This window comes from Babylonia areolata, chromosome 20 (assembly GCF_041734735.1).
Source record: "Babylonia areolata isolate BAREFJ2019XMU chromosome 20, ASM4173473v1, whole genome shotgun sequence".
Taxonomy (NCBI): domain Eukaryota; kingdom Metazoa; phylum Mollusca; class Gastropoda; order Neogastropoda; family Buccinidae; genus Babylonia; species Babylonia areolata.
The window spans coordinates 47,129,162-47,149,469 of NC_134895.1; the positions used below are offsets into that span (position 1 = coordinate 47,129,162).

The 20,308-nt window shown below is 41.4% G+C and overlaps 1 protein-coding gene across 4 annotated transcripts in view; it reads right to left on the reverse strand.

The window, feature by feature from the left end:
• LOC143294661 (stromal membrane-associated protein 1-like) overlaps nucleotides 1–20,308 on the reverse strand; it is a 36,133-nt gene that overhangs the window by 6,160 nt on the left and 9,665 nt on the right. For 2 of the 4 annotated variants that reach the window (XM_076606041.1, XM_076606042.1), the window contains 5 exons: nucleotides 16,864–16,991; nucleotides 14,523–14,673; nucleotides 9,761–9,901; nucleotides 4,614–4,753; nucleotides 572–727 (listed from right to left, as the gene is read on the reverse strand). In XM_076606041.1, the coding sequence (XP_076462156.1) occupies nucleotides 572–727; nucleotides 4,614–4,753; nucleotides 9,761–9,901; nucleotides 14,523–14,673; nucleotides 16,864–16,991 (716 nt within the window). The remainder of the gene's footprint in view (nucleotides 1–571; nucleotides 728–4,613; nucleotides 4,754–9,760; nucleotides 9,902–14,522; nucleotides 14,674–16,863; nucleotides 16,992–20,308) is intronic. The other 2 variants (XM_076606043.1, XM_076606044.1) reach the window with 2 other exon arrangements.

Here is a 20,308-nt window from a genome sequence, read left to right on the forward strand (position 1 = left end):
TCCCACTTCCAATTCCATTATTATTGTTTAAGTTTCCTTCTTATAGCCAATTCTGTGAACTACAAAAAGCATGCTCTATAGTCTTCTGCTAGCTGTGCCAAATGTTTTAGTGTTTACAGTGGCACTGTATTGTCCCCGGAGGTAACAAAGTTTGTTTCTTCTTCTTCTTCTTCGTTTGGGGGCTGCAACTCTCATGTGCACTCATATGTACATGATTGGGCTTTTACATGTATGACCATTTTTATCCCACCATGTTGGCAACCATACTCCATTTTCAGGGGTGTGTATTCTGGATATGATCTTGTTTCCATAACCCACCAAACAACACTGACATGGATTACAGGATCTTTAATGTGCGTATTTGATCTTTTGCATGGGTAAACACACGAAGGAAGTTCAGGCAAAAGCAGGTCTGCACATATGTTGACCTGGGAAATCGGAAAAATCTCCACCCTTTACCCACCAGGCGCCATTACCGAGATTCGAACCCGGGACCCTCAGATGGAAAGTCCAAAGCTTTAAACACAAGGCTATTGCGCCCGTCCAGAGTTGTTTGTTCTGTCCCACCCACCTGCTGGAAATGCATCTGCTGCTGCATGGGGTTGAGCTGCTGGGCCATGGAGGGCTGTGAGGCCTGCTGCTGCATGAACCCCGCCCCGCCCATCATCATACCCTGCCCTCCCCCCATCATGCCTCCTCCGCCCATGCCGTACATCGCCCCTGACATCTGTACACAGAAGGGAAAACATGTACTGTAAGCTACTGTGTAGAGGGGAAAATGTGTACTGTAAACTACTGTGTAGAGGGGAAAACATGCACTGAAAACTACTGTGTAGAGGGGAAAACGTGTACTGTAAACTACTGTGTAGATGGGAAAATATGTACTGAAATCTACTGTGTAGAGGGGAAAACGTGTACTGTAAACTACTGTGTAGAGGGGAAAACATGTACTGAAAACTACTGTGTAGAGGGGAAAACATGTTCTGTAAACTACTGTGTAGAGGGGAAAACATGTACTGAAAACTACTGTGTAGAGGGAAAACATGTACTGAAAACTACTGTGTAGAGGGGAAAACATGCACTGAAAACTACTGTGTAGAGGGGAAAATGTGTACTGTAAACTACTGTGTTGAGGGGAAAACATGTTCTGTAAACTACTGTGTAAACTACTGTGTAGAGGGGAAAACATGTACTGAAACCTACTGTGTAGAGGGGAAAACATGTACTGAAAACTACTGTGTAGCGGGGAAAACATGTTCTGTAAACTATTGTGTAGAGGAGAAAACATGTTCTGTAAACTACTGTGTTGAGGGGGAAACATGTTCTGTAAACTACTGTGTAGAGGGGAAACATGTACTGTAAACTACTGTGTAGAGTGGAAAACATGTTCTGTAAACTACTGTGTTGAGGGGAAAACGTACTGAAAACTACTGTGTAGAGGAGAAAACATGTTCTGTAAACTACTGTGTAGAGGAGAAAACATGTTCTGTAAACTACTGTGTTGAGGGGAAAACGTACTGAAAACTACTGTGTAGAGGGGAAAACATGTTCTGTAAACTACTGTGTAGAGGGGAAAACATGTACTGTAAACTACTGTGTAGAGGGGAAAATGTGTACTGTAAACTACTGTGTTGAGGGGAAAACATGTTCTGTAAACTACTGTGTAAACTACTGTGTAGAGGGGAAAACATGTACTGAAAACTACTGTGTAGAGGGGAAAACATGTACTGAAAACTACTGTGTAGAGGGAAAACATGTTCTGTAAACTACTGTGTAGAGGGGGAAACATGTACTGTAAACTACTGTGTAGAGTGGAAAACATGTTCTGTAAACTACTGTGTAGAGGGGAAAACATGTTCTGTAAACTGTGTAGAGGGGAAAGAAAACGTACTGAAAACTACTGTGTGGAGGTGAAAACATGTTCTGTAAACTACTGTGTAGAGGGGAAAACGTACTGAAAACTACTGTGTGGAGGTGAAAACATGTTCTGTAAACTACTGTGTAGAGGGGAAAACATGTACTGTAAGCTACTGTGTAGAGGGGAAAACATGTACTGTAAACTACTGTGTAGAGGGGAAAACATGTACTGTAAACTACTGTGTAGAGGGGAAAACATGTTCTGTAAACTACTGTGTAGAGGGGAAAACGTACTGAAAACTACTGTGTGGAGGTGAAAACATGTTCTGAAAACTACTGTGTAGAGGGGAAAACGTACTGAAACCTACTGTGTAGAGGGGAAAACATGTTCTGTAAACTACTGTGTAGAGGGGAAAACATGTACTGTAAGCTACTGTGTAGAGGTGAAAACGTACTGAAAAGAACTGTGTGGAGGGGAAAACATGTTCTGTAAACTACTGTGTAGAGGGGAAAACGTACTGAAAACTACTGTGTAGAGGGGAAAACATGTACTGTAAGCTACTGTGTAGAGGTGAAAACGTACTGAAAAGAACTGTGTGGAGGTGAAAACATGTTCTGAAAACTACTGTGTAGAGGGGAAAACATGTACTGTAAGCTACTGTGTAGAGGTGAAAACGTACTGAAAAGAACTGTGTGGAGGTGAAAACATGTACTGAAAACTACTGTGTAGAGGGGAAAACGTACTGAAACCTACTGTGTACAGGGGAAAACATGTTCTGTAAACTACTGTGTAGAGGGGAAAACATGTACTGAAAACTACCCTGTAGAGGGGAAAACAAGTACTGAAAACTACCCTGTAGAGGGGAAAACATGGTACTGTAAACTAAACTACTGTGTAGAGGGGAAAACATGCACTGAAAACTACCCTGTAGAGGGGAAAACATGGTACTGTAAACTAAACTACTGTGTAGAGGGGAAAACATGTACTGAAAACTACCCTGTAGAGGGGAAAACATGTACTGAAAACTACCCTGTAGATGGGAAAACGTACTGAAAACTACCCTGTAGAGGGGAAAACATGGTACTGTAAACTAAACTACTGTGTAGAGGGGAAAACGTACTGAAAACTACCATGTAGAGGGGAAAACGTACTGAAAACTACCATGCACAGGGGAAAACATGGTACTGTAAACTAAACTACTGTGTAGAGGGGAAAACGTACTGAAAACTACCATGCAGAGGGGAAAACATGTACTGAAAACTTTTCTGAGGGGAAAACCTGTACTGTGAACTTTTCTGTTGAGGGGAAAATGTGTATTCAGCTGCTGAAACAGGACAACTGCATCAAACAGTGATGTCATGCTCTCACTTGGTTTTTCAATAATGCCTTGACGTCTCCTGCAGCTTTTCTAATCTTTATCTCTGGATCTGAATTTACACTGCTCTGTACAGACAACACCATCATAAATAGCAAACTAAATTATCATTAGTACATGGCAATTTTCTTTCCTTTTCTTTTTCCAAAGTGAGGGGTTGGGCATTTACAAGGTATCTTACCCCAGGCACATTTTTTAACCCTAAACAGGGGGTGGGCGTTTACTAGCTATACTGGGCATTTTACAAGGTAGTTTTTGATACATGATGGCTAGAAAAATACCCACCCGTCTGTCTGTCCAATACATATTAACTAAACCTTTTGGCAGACAGGTGGGAATGCTCTCTCCACTTTCTCGCAACTGGACAGCCAGTTTCTGACTGCATCAGTGACAGGCTGACTGGATAGTCAGCTTCAGTGCAAACCTACAGCACTCTCCTTTTCTTTTCACTCCAGCATCTCTACTCTGCTCTTTCTTTTCCAGAAATACATACATACTAATCATACTATTATACTGAATGATGTCTGTGGACTTGTCATTACACTACCTACGGTAGTTACTTTTATTGCCCTATCCTTCTCCTCATTTCACTTCAACACCTCTACCTTGGTCTTTCTTTTCCGGAAACAAATACTAATCATATAATGAATTATGTCTGAGGACGTGTCATTACAGTGCCGGTAACACTTTTTCTCAGCCGTCTCTATTCTTAGGGAGGGCACGCAGAAATTAGGGAGGGACATGCAAATTCTTCTGTCTACTCTTCCCCTGGACAGCTGCTAAAAACTGTTTGGGAATATCTAGCCATATATACTGCTCACAGCGTGTCCCATGACTTGTCTAGTACCCTCACTGAATTATATCGTTGTAATTACCCACTACTGCCCAGCATAGTGTCCACACAACAGTATTTTATACCTTGACTGTGTGATACTGAATTCCATGACTGATTTGTACAACACTCTGGAGATGTGAATATTTCATTTCTTCCCAGCAAGTCTGGAATGAGTTGAAAATAGTTGAAAATAATAATCCATACCAAGTTAAGAATGTCAAATATGACATTAGCTGAAATCCAAAATATGTTCTGTTTAAAAAGTGAAGGTGAACCTACTAAGCTGCCTCACCAAAATATTTATCAGCCAATACTTGTGTTATTTATTACTGAGAACAAATTTCTTTATGAGACTAACATACACACACACATACGGTTTAACCAGCATATGCAAAAAAATAACAATAGGGACGAAAACTGACTGCTTAAATTGAGCCACTTTTTTTACGTTTTAATTTTCCCTCCTCACTTACAACAAACCACCACAATTTACATATTGTGCTCCTTTTCAACAAATCTGAGAAAGTAATCTGACAAGACTGTACCTGTGGCATTCCCATCATGCCTTGCTGCATGGGCTGTCCCATCATGCCTGGCTGCATTCCCATCATCATTTGTGGCTGTTGCATCATGGGAGCCATTCCTCCGGGGCCATACATCTGTTGCTGAGGCATGTACATGCCGCCTAAAAAAAAGTCACCAAAATTTGAAACTTTCACCCAATGGACAATCACATTCTGACCACATACTGGCATTCTTGTGCAAACACACAATGCATTGCAATGAGAAAGGTTCCTGAATTTCAGAGAACACATCACTGACAGCTTACACAGCCTAATTTATACACCACAATTTATGAAACGACCAGTCACTTTACTGCATGAGTCACACATTTATATCCATGTTTTGACAATGGCATCTCACAAGCTACACAATCAATCAATAAATGGTCAAAGAAGTAAAAACGAAACTCAATCTTCAAGAACACACAGAAATCACCTCACGTACGCACAAGGACCGACTAAATCAAACCTGGGAGTCACTCATATCATCTGCTACTGGGCTACCATTATTTTTCCACATCATCAAATGTACTATTTTTTGTGTATTTTGAGTGTTGATTTTTTTTTTTATCACAACATTAACCTACAGAAGGCTCTCCAGGACTGACCAGTGCACTGGGTTTACGGGAGGATCAAACATCACCTTTTTTTTTCTTTTTTTTCTTCAGCAGATGTGTAATGTACATAGAACAGTCCACTCTTTGACACCTTGAAATTTGAAATTGTTACTGTTGAAGTTTACAGCATACACATTAGTTCTGACTGTATGTGGCAAGATGATGAGGAAATCTAAAAATGCAAGTTCACCTCTTCCGGCATTTCTTGACGCTGTTTTAGTGTCATACACTGGCAAATGAACTTCAGATTTGAACTAGGTATGTACTATCATCATTCATTCAGAAATCTGCACTGGTTGGTTTGATCTTCAGAAAACAGTTGTGGCTTGTTGATAGAATGCCATGGAATTTTTTTACCGGAATCCCAATTCCCACACAACAAAACAAAACAAATAACAAAGAAATAAACAAAATTATCGGAAGCTTCATCATAACCTGTTCTAACACCTTCTTACCCTTTCCCCTAAAACCCAGGGCAGTTATTATAATTATATACAATAGCACCTTCTGAAATCAATCATCATCACAGATTTATTATATACATATAATCAAATTCAGTAAACAGATAAAGTGATCTACATCCATGCTTCATGACAAGAACGATTCATGCACTGCTCAGAAAGTGAAAGATTACAAACAAAAATAAATATTTGACAAATGTATGCATGTATCCCCATTCTGCACGACATCAACGTAAATGATAATCAAGAGCCTGATAACATAAAAAAACAAAGAAAAAAGTACATAACTGCTTCACACAAAAGCTGAAACAAAAAGGCTGCAGTCAACCACCAATATAGCTAATGAGTGCTTCCCAAAACATGGTTACAAATGGAATAGTAGAAAGGATGCACAAATATGCTCAAAAGTAAATTGATATCAGATTCTTTTTCTTTTTGTGGTTGTTGTTGTTCTTCTTTGTGTGTGTGTGTGTGTGTGTGTGTGTGAGTGTGTGTGTGTGTGTGTGTGTGTGTGTGTGTGTGTGTGTGTGTGTTTGCTTTCAAAAACAACATTGTGTGTGTGTGTGTGTGTGTGTGTGTGTGTGTGTGTGTGTGTGTGTGTGTGTGTGTTTGCTTTCAAAAACAACAACATTTCTGCATTCAATTCTTCACGACAGGAAAGGAAGATAACTCATCATGCATGAACAGGCAGTGTCATGCAAGCTCACCTGCAAAGAGAAATGAGGAAGCAATCAGAGCATTACTAAAGTGAACAAAAGGAAAGAAGCAATTCTTCACAAGAAAAAAACCCAACTTTGCCCACCTAAGAAATCAGCAACAACTTGTCTGCGATTTCCAATGTCTAATCATTTCTATCTCTGCAACAATTTTCACATCTTCGCATTGTCAGTTTCAGTTTCAAAGAGATGTCAAAGTGTGCAGACTGATCCATATGGGCTGCACCAACTCTGCTGACCTAGGTGGAAAGTGGCAGAATGGTTAAGACCAATACAGTGTCCTTGAGGGTTTGGGTCTTGTCCTTTTCTCCCAAGTTTGACTGGAAAATATCAAACTGAGCGCACTGAAAAAGAATCCATGGCAACGTAACTCTTATCCTCTGGCAAAGTTCTGTAGAAGTAATTCACTCTAGTGATAGGTACGCAAATGTTCCTGCTAGTGCAGGGCCTGCAGTGTGGGCCTGACAGTGTAATGTGTTATGCTGCTGGTCAGGCATCTACCCTGCAGATGTGGTTTGGTGTGAATGGATTTGTCCAAATGCAGTGAAACCTCCTTCAGAAACTGAAACTGCTGACCTTCACATACATCCAGCACTCTGGTCAGGCCTTGCCAACAAATCAGCAACAGATTGGACCTACACTGAGGAAGATACCATGACAAAATGATATGTGACGACACAGACCATGGGAACATGTACGCAAAATAAAAATAGTTCTGTGCTCAATCCCACATTCTGTCTGATACAATAGTAAGAAGAAGAAGAAAAAAAGATTGTGGCCAAGGTAATCATTTCTTTCAAAAATAAAATCAGATATTTGGTTAATCATACGAGTGAAGCCATCACTCAACAATGATGCTGAGTGTGAACTTCCCAACTAAAGTATCAGCTAAGCAACAGTCACATCACATGAAACAAGGCATAGACCCTTGACTGTGAGAGAGCAACATCCATTACAGCCTGCTCAGGGTTGTGATGTGGCAAAAATAGTGATAAAATAAAACAACAAAAACCCAGTCACAATCTCACTGTATTCGACACAAATTGGTTGGATTCTTTAGCGCTTTTCAAAGCCACAAAAGAGATGCTGTTCATGCCAAACATCCTGAAACTCAGCCTGTGCATCTGATATTATTCTCTTTTAGTTCTGGGAATGTGGACTCCAAAAATCATTTGTCAGTGTCTCTGTGAATGTATATAGGTGAATGGCTATCCCCCATTTTTAGGGCTAGTTCATGCAGGACTAGTATTTAAATTTTTTTTTCAGAACAACTCTACATTATGTCAAAACTGTGGTGTTTTTAATATACATATTATGATCTTCAGCACATGCACACACCATGTGCGTTCAGATATTAGCAGGTAAGCACAGTGACAAACGCGTCTAGGTGATTGAAAAACGTTCTGTCCTTCTGCACAGCTGGGATTCAAACCTAGGTCTCTCAACGCACAAGTCCCATGCACCAAACCACCACCAATCACAACTGTCACTGTACATTATATCATTAATATCAAAATATCTATGGCTCCACCATTTCATTTTTTTTCAATCGGGGAACAGGAGGCTAAAAGAAGACAGAGCGTGTAGCTTCATCACAAACTTTTAAAAATTTACAAAGTGTCTGGGTTTGTTCCAATGTACCTTTTATTTACCTGTGTGCTAGCTGAACTGGTAGCATAATCTACACTGACTTCATGTTGTATACCTTGCAATGGAAAGAGTTAGCACTCTCTGTTGTTAATCAAGTAATCATTAATTCCCCAAGCCTCAATGTTCTCTAGATTTTTACAAAGATGAAGGTCCATAAAACGTGCAACTTTTGGCTGAAAGTTCTCTGCACGACATCATGATAGGAAAGACAGATATTTCAAGTATGTTTTATTGACTGTTTTGTTCATACGAATAATCTGCAGTTTGACTGCTGCCTGACCACTAACACTTCTCAATCAGCAAATCTGGGGGAAAAAAAAAACAAAAAAAAAACCACCGGCAAAAACAAAAGCTTTGGTTATGTTGAAGGTGATACTCCTGCTGCTGGTGTATAGTATATGGTGATGTGGAGATCAGGCCATAATATTAGTCCAACGGTGTTTAACGTCTGAACATTGTCGGGATTCGCATCACACAAATGTATCATGCATGTGTCTCTCTGTTAAATGCCAGAAACTTCAGTGGCATGTGAATTACCTCTGAATCTGATAAAACTGCAAGCACATTCCTTGTACCATGAGGCGATTGACAAACTTTGCGACTACTTTTCAAAACCTTTTCAAAGCAACTGATTCTGTTATTTTACTTATCATCTTCACTTTACCCCAAAACACACAAGCACATGTTTATTATTAACCCATATCTGGAGTCGTACACAAGCATATGATTTAAATGGCTTCAGTATTACTTAATCTATCACGACTGAACTGCCAACACTGCTCAAAATTAGAAAAGAAAGGGACTGCGACTGCACACACAATATATTATCTGGAACTGACTGAGCATTTTTCACTTCATCTTTTGCTTGATAGTTGATGACCAAGAAAAAGTCATGCAATATATATATATATACATATATACAATATATATACATATTTCATGGGTGGGAGTGACTGATTTTTGTATCATTAATACCTACTTCCCGGAGGTTATCGGCCGTAGTTCTCTCATTTTCTCCGCATAAGCGGATAGTAGTTTGCACAGGACAGGAATGTCAGACCCCTGCCGGAGTCTGCAGTAGTTGGGTCACGGTTAAGTATGTGTAATTAAAACATATTTCACGGGTGGGAGTGACTGATTTTTGTATCATTAATACTAAAACGTATTGCAGGTGGGGTCCAGGGCCAGCTAGTGCAGGTCTTTATACACAAAAGTAAAGGAAAAAAAGGGAAACACACACACACACAAAGACAAAATGCTAACATGGAAATCTGTACAATAAAGAAATACTCCCACACATGAATCTTTATGTACAAACACAAAGTCCCTTACACCGCTGGGCTCTCTGTAAAAATAAAAAAAGAATGAAAAACCGAAAACAAACCAAAACATCCAACAGTATATTGACACCAAAAAATGATGATGCTGAGAGTAGAAAAAGTGTTAAAAAATAATCATATCAATGAACACAACCATAACAGAATTATAAAAAAAAAAACAGTCAAGATTCCGAAAGAAGTTCATGCAAGTACTTCTTCCAAAAAAAAAAAAAAAAAAAAAAAAAATACAGGAAGCGTATACGATAAAAAAATTTAAAAAAGGGGTTTCCACAAGAGCTGTTCTGCATGCCAGCAGGCAACCACCAACCCAAACACCTGACGGCAGAAGCCAAGTGTCCCAGTTACCTGCAGTGGAATAACAATAAGGGCCAGGTGCTGTATAGCACGTCCCGTAGATACTGGCTTCGGGTACCAGAAAGGGATTGTTCGTCCATGCACTGGGCGATCTGCTGTCTCCATCTTGGGGTCTGCTTATAGGCACTACACCTACATTAGGAAGACAATCGATACGGTGGTCATGTTTGAATGAACATATTTAGTCTCAGGTGGGGGACCTAACTCCTTTTTCCCCCCTTCCCCCCAAAAAAATACATACGCTTATTTAAATTGACCATGTTCCATAAGCAGGATGCAAGCTCATGGCCATGCACTTAACTTGCAGTCTGATTTTCACTGTTTTTTTGTTTTTTTCTGTCTTGTGTTCATGTACTAGAATTTCAAGGATGATATCTTGACCAAGTGCACTGTTATGTGAATGGCTTTAAACAAATTTTGGACAGTTCTGCTTAGTTTCATGTTCTTATATCCAAGCTTCATTTTGAGGAAATGCTGTGTGCTGTGCATTTTCCATAGCTCAATGAATACTGATTACACAGTGAGGATCATAAACAAGTGTATTTCAAGTAATGCATGTGTATATGGAGGGTGCCATGGCCCAATAAGTTTGGTATTGGACTTCTGATCCAGTGTTCAGCAGTGATCAGAGTTCAAGGCCCCATTTTGGCATGGTGGTGTGTCCTTGGGGAAAGACACTTTACTGATTGTCCTCACTCCACCTAGGTGTGAATGGGTACCTGACTTTGGTTGGGGTAGGTTAACTCTCCCCGGACGATGGAATGCATGAGCATTCCTACATAAAATGTAATCGGATTCGGATGACGGAATGGAATAGCATTTTTCAAAAATAAAAATCCATCACGTGCTGTACACGTGATTTTGTGATTAGCCAAGCAGAGTGCGCTATTCTGGGTCACTCCACAACTGAATGGTATGACTGGCCAGCTTGTAATGTGTGGCCTGTCTCACACACATGCCGACAAAGTCACTGACTGGTTGCCTGCTTGCGTGCCAGCCTGTTGACAAAGTGTCGTCTGAACAATGTTGCGGAGCGAACAAGGCAATCATGGCAACGTTTTAGTGTTGCCGTAGTACTTGAAATGCTCCAACCTGAAGGGCTGGACACTGAAGAGGTGGACGATGATGAAGAAGAAAGTGAATTAAGCGCAGAAAGTGAGCATGGGTATGGTCATTCGGGGTGAAAAATTGACATTTTTTTTTACATAATGGCAAAACTGTAAAAATAAGATGAGAATTTTTATTTTATTTTATTTTTGTTTATGTAATTGTTTAACATGTAATAAACCAGTTCTGAAAGTTTCATTTTCTTACTCTGTATTTTGTATTTTTTGTAAAAATTTTTTTTCCAAACCCTTACAAATGGGCCATCTGTGGGGAAAGCTAGGGAGAAAACTTGCCACCCTGAGTGAGTAAAAGTAGCAGAAGGGAAGGATTGAACTCTGCCTTTCTAAGCTGAGCCCTGGACACAGAGAAAACATATTCACTGCCACTTAGGCACTACAACCATAAAAAAAATGACTTTCTCAACTTGCTGTGCTCAAAGGTTGATTACCTCATTGTCCAACTTGAATACCGATTGTCAAGCCCCGCCCCCATTATCCCTATCCTGCCCTGGTCAAACATCCGGTTATTTCGCCCCATTGTCCTGTTCATGCTTCATTCATTCATTAGCAGTACACACTACTGTCATGAAATGCAATGGAATGCAATGCAATGGATACAAAATCATGATGTCACTCCACCACAACCACAAGCTCCAAGCCCCATGCCGCCATCATCGGTACCTGCCAGTGACTCATGCCCAACCCCCGGCCTCAACATGCTTCACACTCTCATAAACCATGTCCACAGATGTCAATCCTTGTCAAGTGTGTGTAGGAACAATTAGGAAATTTGTTTGTAACATTTTTAATTTGGTAGGAACACTAGGACTCTGAGCCACATCAGCAAACATACATTTTATCTACAAGGCATACAAATACTTGGTCCTACCTGCAACACTGTGTAACAGCTATGATTAAGCTGATTGGTCCGCTCAATGCTGTTTCAATGTAAACACACACATGATTAGCTGAGCATCACCACGTGAGACCAAGGTTAGTAGAGACTGCCTTGGCCTAGTGATCGATAGATCTAGAGCGTCTGGATAATGTTATGACAGAAAAGCATGGACCATGCTATGTAGTCGAAAATGAACTCATCGGAACAATTCTGACTTTGGCATAACATCGGAACAAACTGCGATCGATAACAAAATACAGTGAAATTGTACCACTTGGCATCTCTGCATGTCTGGGCCAGGTTTCCCACAGTCAGTCACCAAAACCACTTGGCATCTCTGCATGTCTGGGCCAGGTTTCCCACAGTCAGTCACCAAAACCAAACCACATACTTTTTCCTGACCCTTTCCAGACGAGATTGAACTTTTTCAATACCAAACACTAAACCAAACTAATCAAACAATTGTGCACTGGTGAAGAATGGAATTGGTGATAAACCTGGCGCCGATGCTCATTTTTTACATTAAATTTTTTTTCTTTTTTATGTATCAAATTCTTTGTTCCAATAGTTACAGTCATAGTTTTATCGTATTCAAGACATTACCTGATCCATAAGGGCAGAACGGAATTTTTTTTCCAAAAATTATGTTTCACATACATACATACTGTGCACCAGTGGGTCACGGTAAAGTATGTGTAATTAAACATATCTTTTGAAGACTTTCCAGCCATGGAAATGGCTTATCTCATTTCCCCACCCCCCCAAGACTTTTTCCAGCAGATTTCCATGACTCTGCATGAACCCTGTGTCTGTTCACTGATGCGGTACAGTTCAGGAGCACAATGGAAGAGCATCATTTGGAAGGGGCAACTGACGGGCGCAATAGCCGAGTGGTTAAAGCGTTGGACTTTCAATCTGAGGGTCCTGGGTTCGAATCACGGTGACGGCGCCTGGTAGGTAAAGGGTGGAGATTTTTCCGATCTCCCAGGTCAACATATGTGCAGACCTGCTAGTGCCTGAACCCCCTTCATGTGTACACGCAAGCAGAAGATCAAATACGCACGTTAAAGATCCTGTAATCCGTGTCAGCGTTCGGTGGGTTATGGAAACAAGAACATACCCAGCATGCACATCCCCAAAAGCAGAGTACGGCTGCCTACATGGCGGGTTAAAAACGGTCATACATGTAAAAGCCCACTCGCGCATATACGAGTGAACGTGGGAGTTGCAGCCCACGAACACAGAAGAAGAAGAAGAAGGGGCAACACAAATCACACAGCAAGATGAATCCACAGTGAAGTAACAAAGTGACAAACCAATGACACTCAAACAAATCACACCCGGCTGCACATCAGTGACGGGTGATTAGCGAGTGGGTCAGACACATGCCAACACTGACTGAAAACACAGCAATCTGAAGGATGGAGAAGACAGTAATAGTGGAACTTGCAACAACAACAACAACAACAAAAAGAACAACAGTAACAAATGAAAGGGTACAAACGTATGAGCCCATGTGTCATATAAATCAATGAAAGGGGACATGTATGAGCCCATGTGTCATATAAATCAATGAAAGGGGACATATGTATGAGCCCATGTGTCATATAAATCAATGAAAGGGGACATGTATGAGCCCATGTGTCATATAAATCAATGAAATGGGACAAACATATGAGCCCTTGTGTGAAATAAATCACAGGCAGAAATAGGTGGTAAGAGAGTCAGGGCTTGAAATATCCACCCCTCCAATTGTCCGGAACAATTAAACCTTCCGGTAGACAAGTGGAAATGCTCTTTCCACTCCTCCGTTAGGCAACTGATTTGTAACACGACGAATGAGCAGTCAGCTTCAGTGCTTACAGGTCACAGGTCCCTCCTCCCCTTTTTACTGCGACATGGCGTGTCTTGTGAATAAAATGTGTTGATGCGGAAACAATGCATCAGACTTGAAATTCTCTGCGGAGCTGTTCATTTGGTTATTACTGTTACTGACGAGATAAGTGCATTGTCTTTTCCTGTACAATATACAACTTTAAGAACTCAATAAAGTCTGCCTACTTGCCACAATTCTACCAGTAAAAGTTGCTTTCATTAACTGTCCCTTTAATAAGGTAGGGCAAGTAGAAATTTGGGGGAACAAATAGCTTTTTTTAAAATTTATTGTTGTTGCTGTTTTTTTGTTTTTGTTTTTAAATAACTAGTCCTCTGGAAAATTAAATGTTAAAAGGGAATTTCTAGCCCTGAGAACTGATAATTAGAGAAGATACCTGTCAGGAACAGATCAGAGATGAGAGGAGGAAAATACGCATTACCTGGAACACAAGACAAAAAGGTGTGCCTTACCTAGAACATGAGACAAAAGGGTGTGCCTTACCTGGAACATGAGACAAAAAGATGTGCCTTACCTGGAACATGAGACAAAAAGATGTGCCTTACCTGGAACATGAGACAAAAAGGTGTGCCTTACCTGGAACATGAGACAAAAAGGTGTGCCTTACCTGGAACATGAGACAAAAAGATGTGCCTTACCTGGAACATGAGACAAAAGGGTGTGCCTTACCTGGAACATGAGACAAAAAGGTGTGCCTTACCTGAACCATGAGACAAAAAGATGTGCCTTACCTGGAACATGAGACAAAAAGGCGTGCCTTACCTGGAACATGAGGCAAAAAGGCGTGCCTTACCTGGAACATGAGACAAAAAGATGTGCCTTACCTGGAACATGAGAAAAAAAGGTGTGCCTTACCTGGAACACCAAACATCTGCGGCTGGGCTCCGCCACTTCCGTACAGCGCCATGATGGAATCCTTCGTCGACTTCTTGTCTCCCTGCTCTCCACCACCACTGCTGCTGCTGTCATTTCCCTTCTCAAACAAGTTGGGTTCGGCGAAACCATTCTGAAACCCACAAACGTTGACTGGGAATTAAAGACTGAGAATCTTCTTTTTCTTCTTCGTTCATGGGCTGCAACTCCAACATTCACTCATATGTACATGAGAGGGCCTTTACATATATGACCGTTTTTACCCCCCCATGTAGGCAGCTATACTCACAAAAAATTCACAACAGCCTTTTAGCAGCCTTTCAGTAGATTGTATAACTGTATACCTGTAACATGGACTCAGAGAAGATCTTTAGCTGGTGTTCCATACAGACACAACAAAGTATTTCTGTTTCGAGTATGCTCAGCAGGGCACTTCACACGCAACATCACTTCCAGTGATGCTTTCATTTGTATACACGTTCAATCAAACATCTTATTTTCCTTGTGAACAGATTGATCACCTTGGCCATTATCTATTGTTTTTTTTCTTCTTACTACCTTTTCAGACTGAGAATACGGGATTGAGCTCAAAATGGTTTTTATTTAGCGAACATTTTCCTATGGTTGAGTTTTACATGTTTGTCGAGATTTTCCTGATAGAATAATGTACCTGATTAAGTAAAAGTTTGTGTAAAACACTGAATACTGCTTTCCCCTATCTCTACAGCCCTAAACATTAGGGAAAAAAACCACAACAACATTAAAATGATTATGCTAGAAAACTTAAGTTCAACCCCACACCCATTCTCTTCCTCTTTGGTGTTGTTGTTCATTTACTTACTTTAACTTTTTTTTTCTTAATTTTAAAAAGGTAATCTGACTGACACAGATCCTTCTGAAGCAACAGAAGGTGACAAACCATTCTACTCACCTGTTGGGGTGTGGAGGTTGGGGGGGACCAGCCATTCAACTCACCTGTTGAGGGAGACCAATCATTCAACTCACCTGTTGAGGGAGACCAATCATTCAACTCACCTGTTGAGGGGGACCAGCCATTCAACTCACCTGTTGGGGTGGACCAATCATTCAACTCACCTGTTGAGGGAGACCAATCATTCAACTCACCTGTTGAGGGAGACCAATCATTCAACTCACCTGTTGAGGGGGACCAGCCATTCAACTCACCTGTTGGGGTGGACCAATCATTCAACTCACCTGTTGGGGGGAGGGAGACCTATCATTCAACTCACCTGAGGGGGACCAATCATTCAACTCACCTGTTGAGGGGGACCAGCCATTCAACTCACCTGTTGAGGGGGACCAGCCATTCAACTCACCTGTTGAAGGGGACCAGCCATTCAACTCACCTGTTGAGGGGGACCAGCCATTCAACTCACCTGTTGAAGGGGACCAGCCATTCAACTCACCTGTTGGGGGGACCAATCATTCAACTCACCTGTTGGGGGTGGGGGGGGACCAATCATTCAACTCACCTGTTGGGGGTGGGGGGGGGGACCAATCATTCAACTCACCTGTTGGGGGTGGGGGGGGACCAATCATTCAACTCACCTGTTGGGGGTGGGGGGGGGACCAATCATTCAACTCACCTGTTGGGGGTGGGGGGGGACCAATCATTCAACTCACCTGTTGGGGGTGGGGGGGGGACCAATCATTCAACTCACCTGTTGGGGGTGGGGGGGGGGACCAATCATTCAACTCACCTGTTGGGGGTGGGGGGGGACCAATCATTCAACTCACCTGTTGGGGGGGACCAATCATTCAACTCACCTGTTGGGGGTGTTGTGGGGGACCAATCATTCATCTCACCAGTTGGGAGGGAGAGGGGAATCAACCATTCAAGTCACCTGTTGGGGGTGGTGCGGGGAGGCTGGGGGTGGGGTGGGGTTCAAGGGAACCAACCATTCAACTCACCTGTTGGGGGGACCAACCATTAAACTCACATCTTGGGGGTGGAGGTGGGGGGGACCAACCATTAAACTCACATGTTAGGGGTGGAGGTGGGGGGGGACCAACCATTCAACTCACATGTTGGGGGTGGAGGTGGGGGGGACCAACCATTCAACTCACCTGTTGGGGGGTGGAGGTGGGGGGGACCAACCATTAAACTCACCTGGTGGGGGGGACCAACCATTCAACTCACCTGCTGGAGGGGGACTGGGCACCAACCGTTCAAATTACCTGCTGGGGGAACCAATCATTCAACTCACCAGTTCAGTGGGGTGGGGGGTGGGGGGGGGGGGATCCAGTCATTCAAGTCACCTGCTGGGAGGGAGGGGAGAGAAGGACCAACAATTCAACTCACCTGTTGGGGTGGAGCAGTGTTGGGCTGAGGTGTCTGACCTGCAGACACTGATGGTGTGGCACCAAACAGATCCGACAGCAGGTCCCCTCCCTGAACACCAGTGCCTGCTGGCTGTGCTATTTCTGTATCTGCACACACACACACACACACACACACACACCCGAATTAAGGGCTATTTCCATATCTGTGCACCCACACACACACCATGTGTGTAACAGTCTAACCAAACACCCACACTTGTAGTGTATTGTTTTGGGTTGTATTGTATTGTATTGTATTGTATTACTCTTTTGTCGTGACAGATATCTGAGTATAAGTTCGGGCTCCACTCTCCAAGGAGAGCGTGTCACTGCAGTGACAGCTTCACCAATTTTTTTTTCCTGCCTGCAAATGTGTTTACTTTCAAATCAAAATGAGAGTTTTTCTACAGAACTTTGCCAGGGCCAACCAACCCTTTTGTTGCTGTGGGTTCTTTACTGTGTGCTAAGTGCATTGCTGCACACAGGACCTCATCTCATTCAAATGACTAGTGTCCAGACTACCATTTAAAGTCAAGTGAGGGGGAGAAAAAATTAGTGAGTGTGCGATTCAAACCAGTGCGCTCACATTCTCTCGCTTCCTAGGTGGACATGTTACCACTAGACCAACACACCAATTGCTATGCATCTGTGTTTTTTCATAAGTTTTGCCTTTCAATCATTTCTTTTAGAGTTATGCATGTATGTTGGAAGTTGGGTGTGAAAATGCTTTGATTTGTTTCTGTTCCAAGATCTATTGTGAAAGAAATAAATCTACTGTGAGATTGATAAATGGTAATTGTAATAATGTTATCACATTACCCACATCATCACATACATCAACCTGTGTTCTACAGTGAGATGAAGTATGTTGTAAAATAAATGCTGAACCAGTGAACTGTAAATATGACCAGCACCAGTGAGATCCACTCTTAAAATATTTTTCTTGAAAAATAATCATGACCTTGCTCTCTGCTGAATGCCAGTAAGGTCTTTTTTCATTGTTCTCTTTAGCAATGAACAAGTCAAACAGCTTTGTAAAACAAAAACAATAAAAATCAACTCTAAAATCACACAGCTGTAAACAAATAAAAAAGCACTCACACACACCACCACCATAATATGTATTTGTTGTCACAAATAACTATTTCAAAGTTTTCTTTAACATAAAATTAATTGTAAAGTTTAGTTCAATGGTATTTTCATGTCTCTTCTACGCAAATATATATTATATCTGGACATGTCAAATCCAGATATGGATTTTTCATGTGCTTCATACTGCCCTGTAGCATTCAAACATGAGGAACAAAAGACATTTTGTTTTTCCAGTTCATAAAATCTTAAATTAAAACTTACAAAAAGGCAACACTGTCATGCAAATGAGCCTGCCTGAGTGCATGTTAAATGACTCTCGCTGAGTGAGCAAGCGAGAGAGAGAGCGAGTGTGTGTGTGTGCGCGTGTGTGTTGTGTATGCCTACACACATGTTTGTGAGTATGTCTCTGTGTCAAACCATGTAACCATTTTTGATTTTCAGTTTCTTTTTCTCAGAGCAAAATAAATAATAGCAATAATTACAATAAAATGAAATATGACATAAAATATCAAATACAAGTACCCGGTACCCAGTGTTGCTACAAACAAAACCACAACTGGCAGAAAAAGATGGGAAGATGATGGCAAAAAATTACACACACAGTGAGAGACACAAAAGACCCACCACCTAATATAATAAGGAGTCATCAAAACAATAACCATTTTTCAGACACTGCACCAAAGAAAGTTTATAAAAGTGAGTGCATGGAAATATAAAGAAAGAAATATTCAACCCCTTCACCACAGATGAAAAGCAGACATGCAGAACATGGCCAGAAAAGTATCTGTCCTTCTGGAGTCAGACATGCCATCTTGTCAGCAATGCAGAACAGAAACAGTTAGTGTTGATGAAACTGTAAGGTGTCAGGAAACAAGCCCATCAGTATTGCCAGTGAAAGGGTTAGGACAATAGGAGGTGGGGGCAGGGAGTTTCAATGCTGCAGTAGAATTTGGTTTCAAAGACCTGTTGCCTGCTGCCCTAAAGGTAAAGATATTCTGGGCTTGGGTCTTGGGGGTTCAGATTTCAGATTATTGCTGAGAGAGATTGATTGAACCTAAATGCTGAAAGACCTGTAGATGTAAAACATACTGGAACTCAACTGGCAGCATCCATGTCATCCAACTTCAAATTCCACTCCTTGTCTATGCTTCAAGTTTGACTTCACAGAGTAATTTTGCTCTCAGGCGCTTTAGAGAGGTTTGAAAGTGCTACGCAAATATACTATTATCATATTCAAGTGCCCAGTCTGGTGTTGCTCTTCCCCCAGTTCTGTGGATGTTATAAATTATATTCTATGACACATCACAGCCATTAAGGAGTCCTGTCAGGTGATGGGGTCTTGCCACGGACTCCCCTTTAATCTACTGCATTAGAGGCCAGCTCTAGATTTCTTTAGTTGCAGAGAGAAGAGAGAGATTCATATGTAAAAGCAGTGGTACTTTCATTTGATGTTTTTGTACATATGTGATATTTGACAACAGTTCAATTATAATTATACAATTCATTTCTCTTATTGGACATAATGTAATATTCTGTATGCTGTATGTCCTTGGAACCCAGTATGCTCTATTTGGAAATGACAGGTTCATAAAGATATTTCTTGTGATCAAGGTAAACTTGGTAATAAAGACATTCTACTCTATTCTGTTCTTAACAGACAGCTTCAAGATGATGCTGCCATCCATGTGCAGCTACAGCAACACACTATCCGAGATGAAGTTTCGTCCGTCTCCCAAGTCTGCAGTCAAAACATCTCACCTACCTGTTCCTTACACTGCCGTTCAGACACAGGGAACTGAACAGGGAACTGAACAGGGAACTGAACTGACAAGAAAAGGTACAGGAAAGTACATCATACATTGTTAAACCATTGCCAAGTATCACTGTGGGACAAGCCTTGAGATGGCATGTATGGCTGACTGGATCTTCTCATGACGTGACTTGTAGGATATAAATTATGTACATATGTCCACTGAACAGAAATTTTGCTTAATGTCCTGTTACATATACTGTTAATTGTAGACTGAATGTGCAGATACAGATATTACACAGAAATTGTGTGTCATGTGGTCGTTTAGAATAGACTTTTACACACATGTTTTAACCCATTTGCAATAGTTGAAAAATTCATAAGGTTGGCTTTATCTTACATTGAAAAAACAAAACAAAAAAACCATAGATGGGGTGGGAGGGTAAATACTGGAGGGATGAAGGGATGTGTGGGAGATGGGCTGTAAAAAACAAGAGACAGGCAAACTGAAGGACAGTGAAATGACAAGACAGATGAGAACTGGGGGTGACAAAGATAATTACTGAAGACACTGTAAGACACT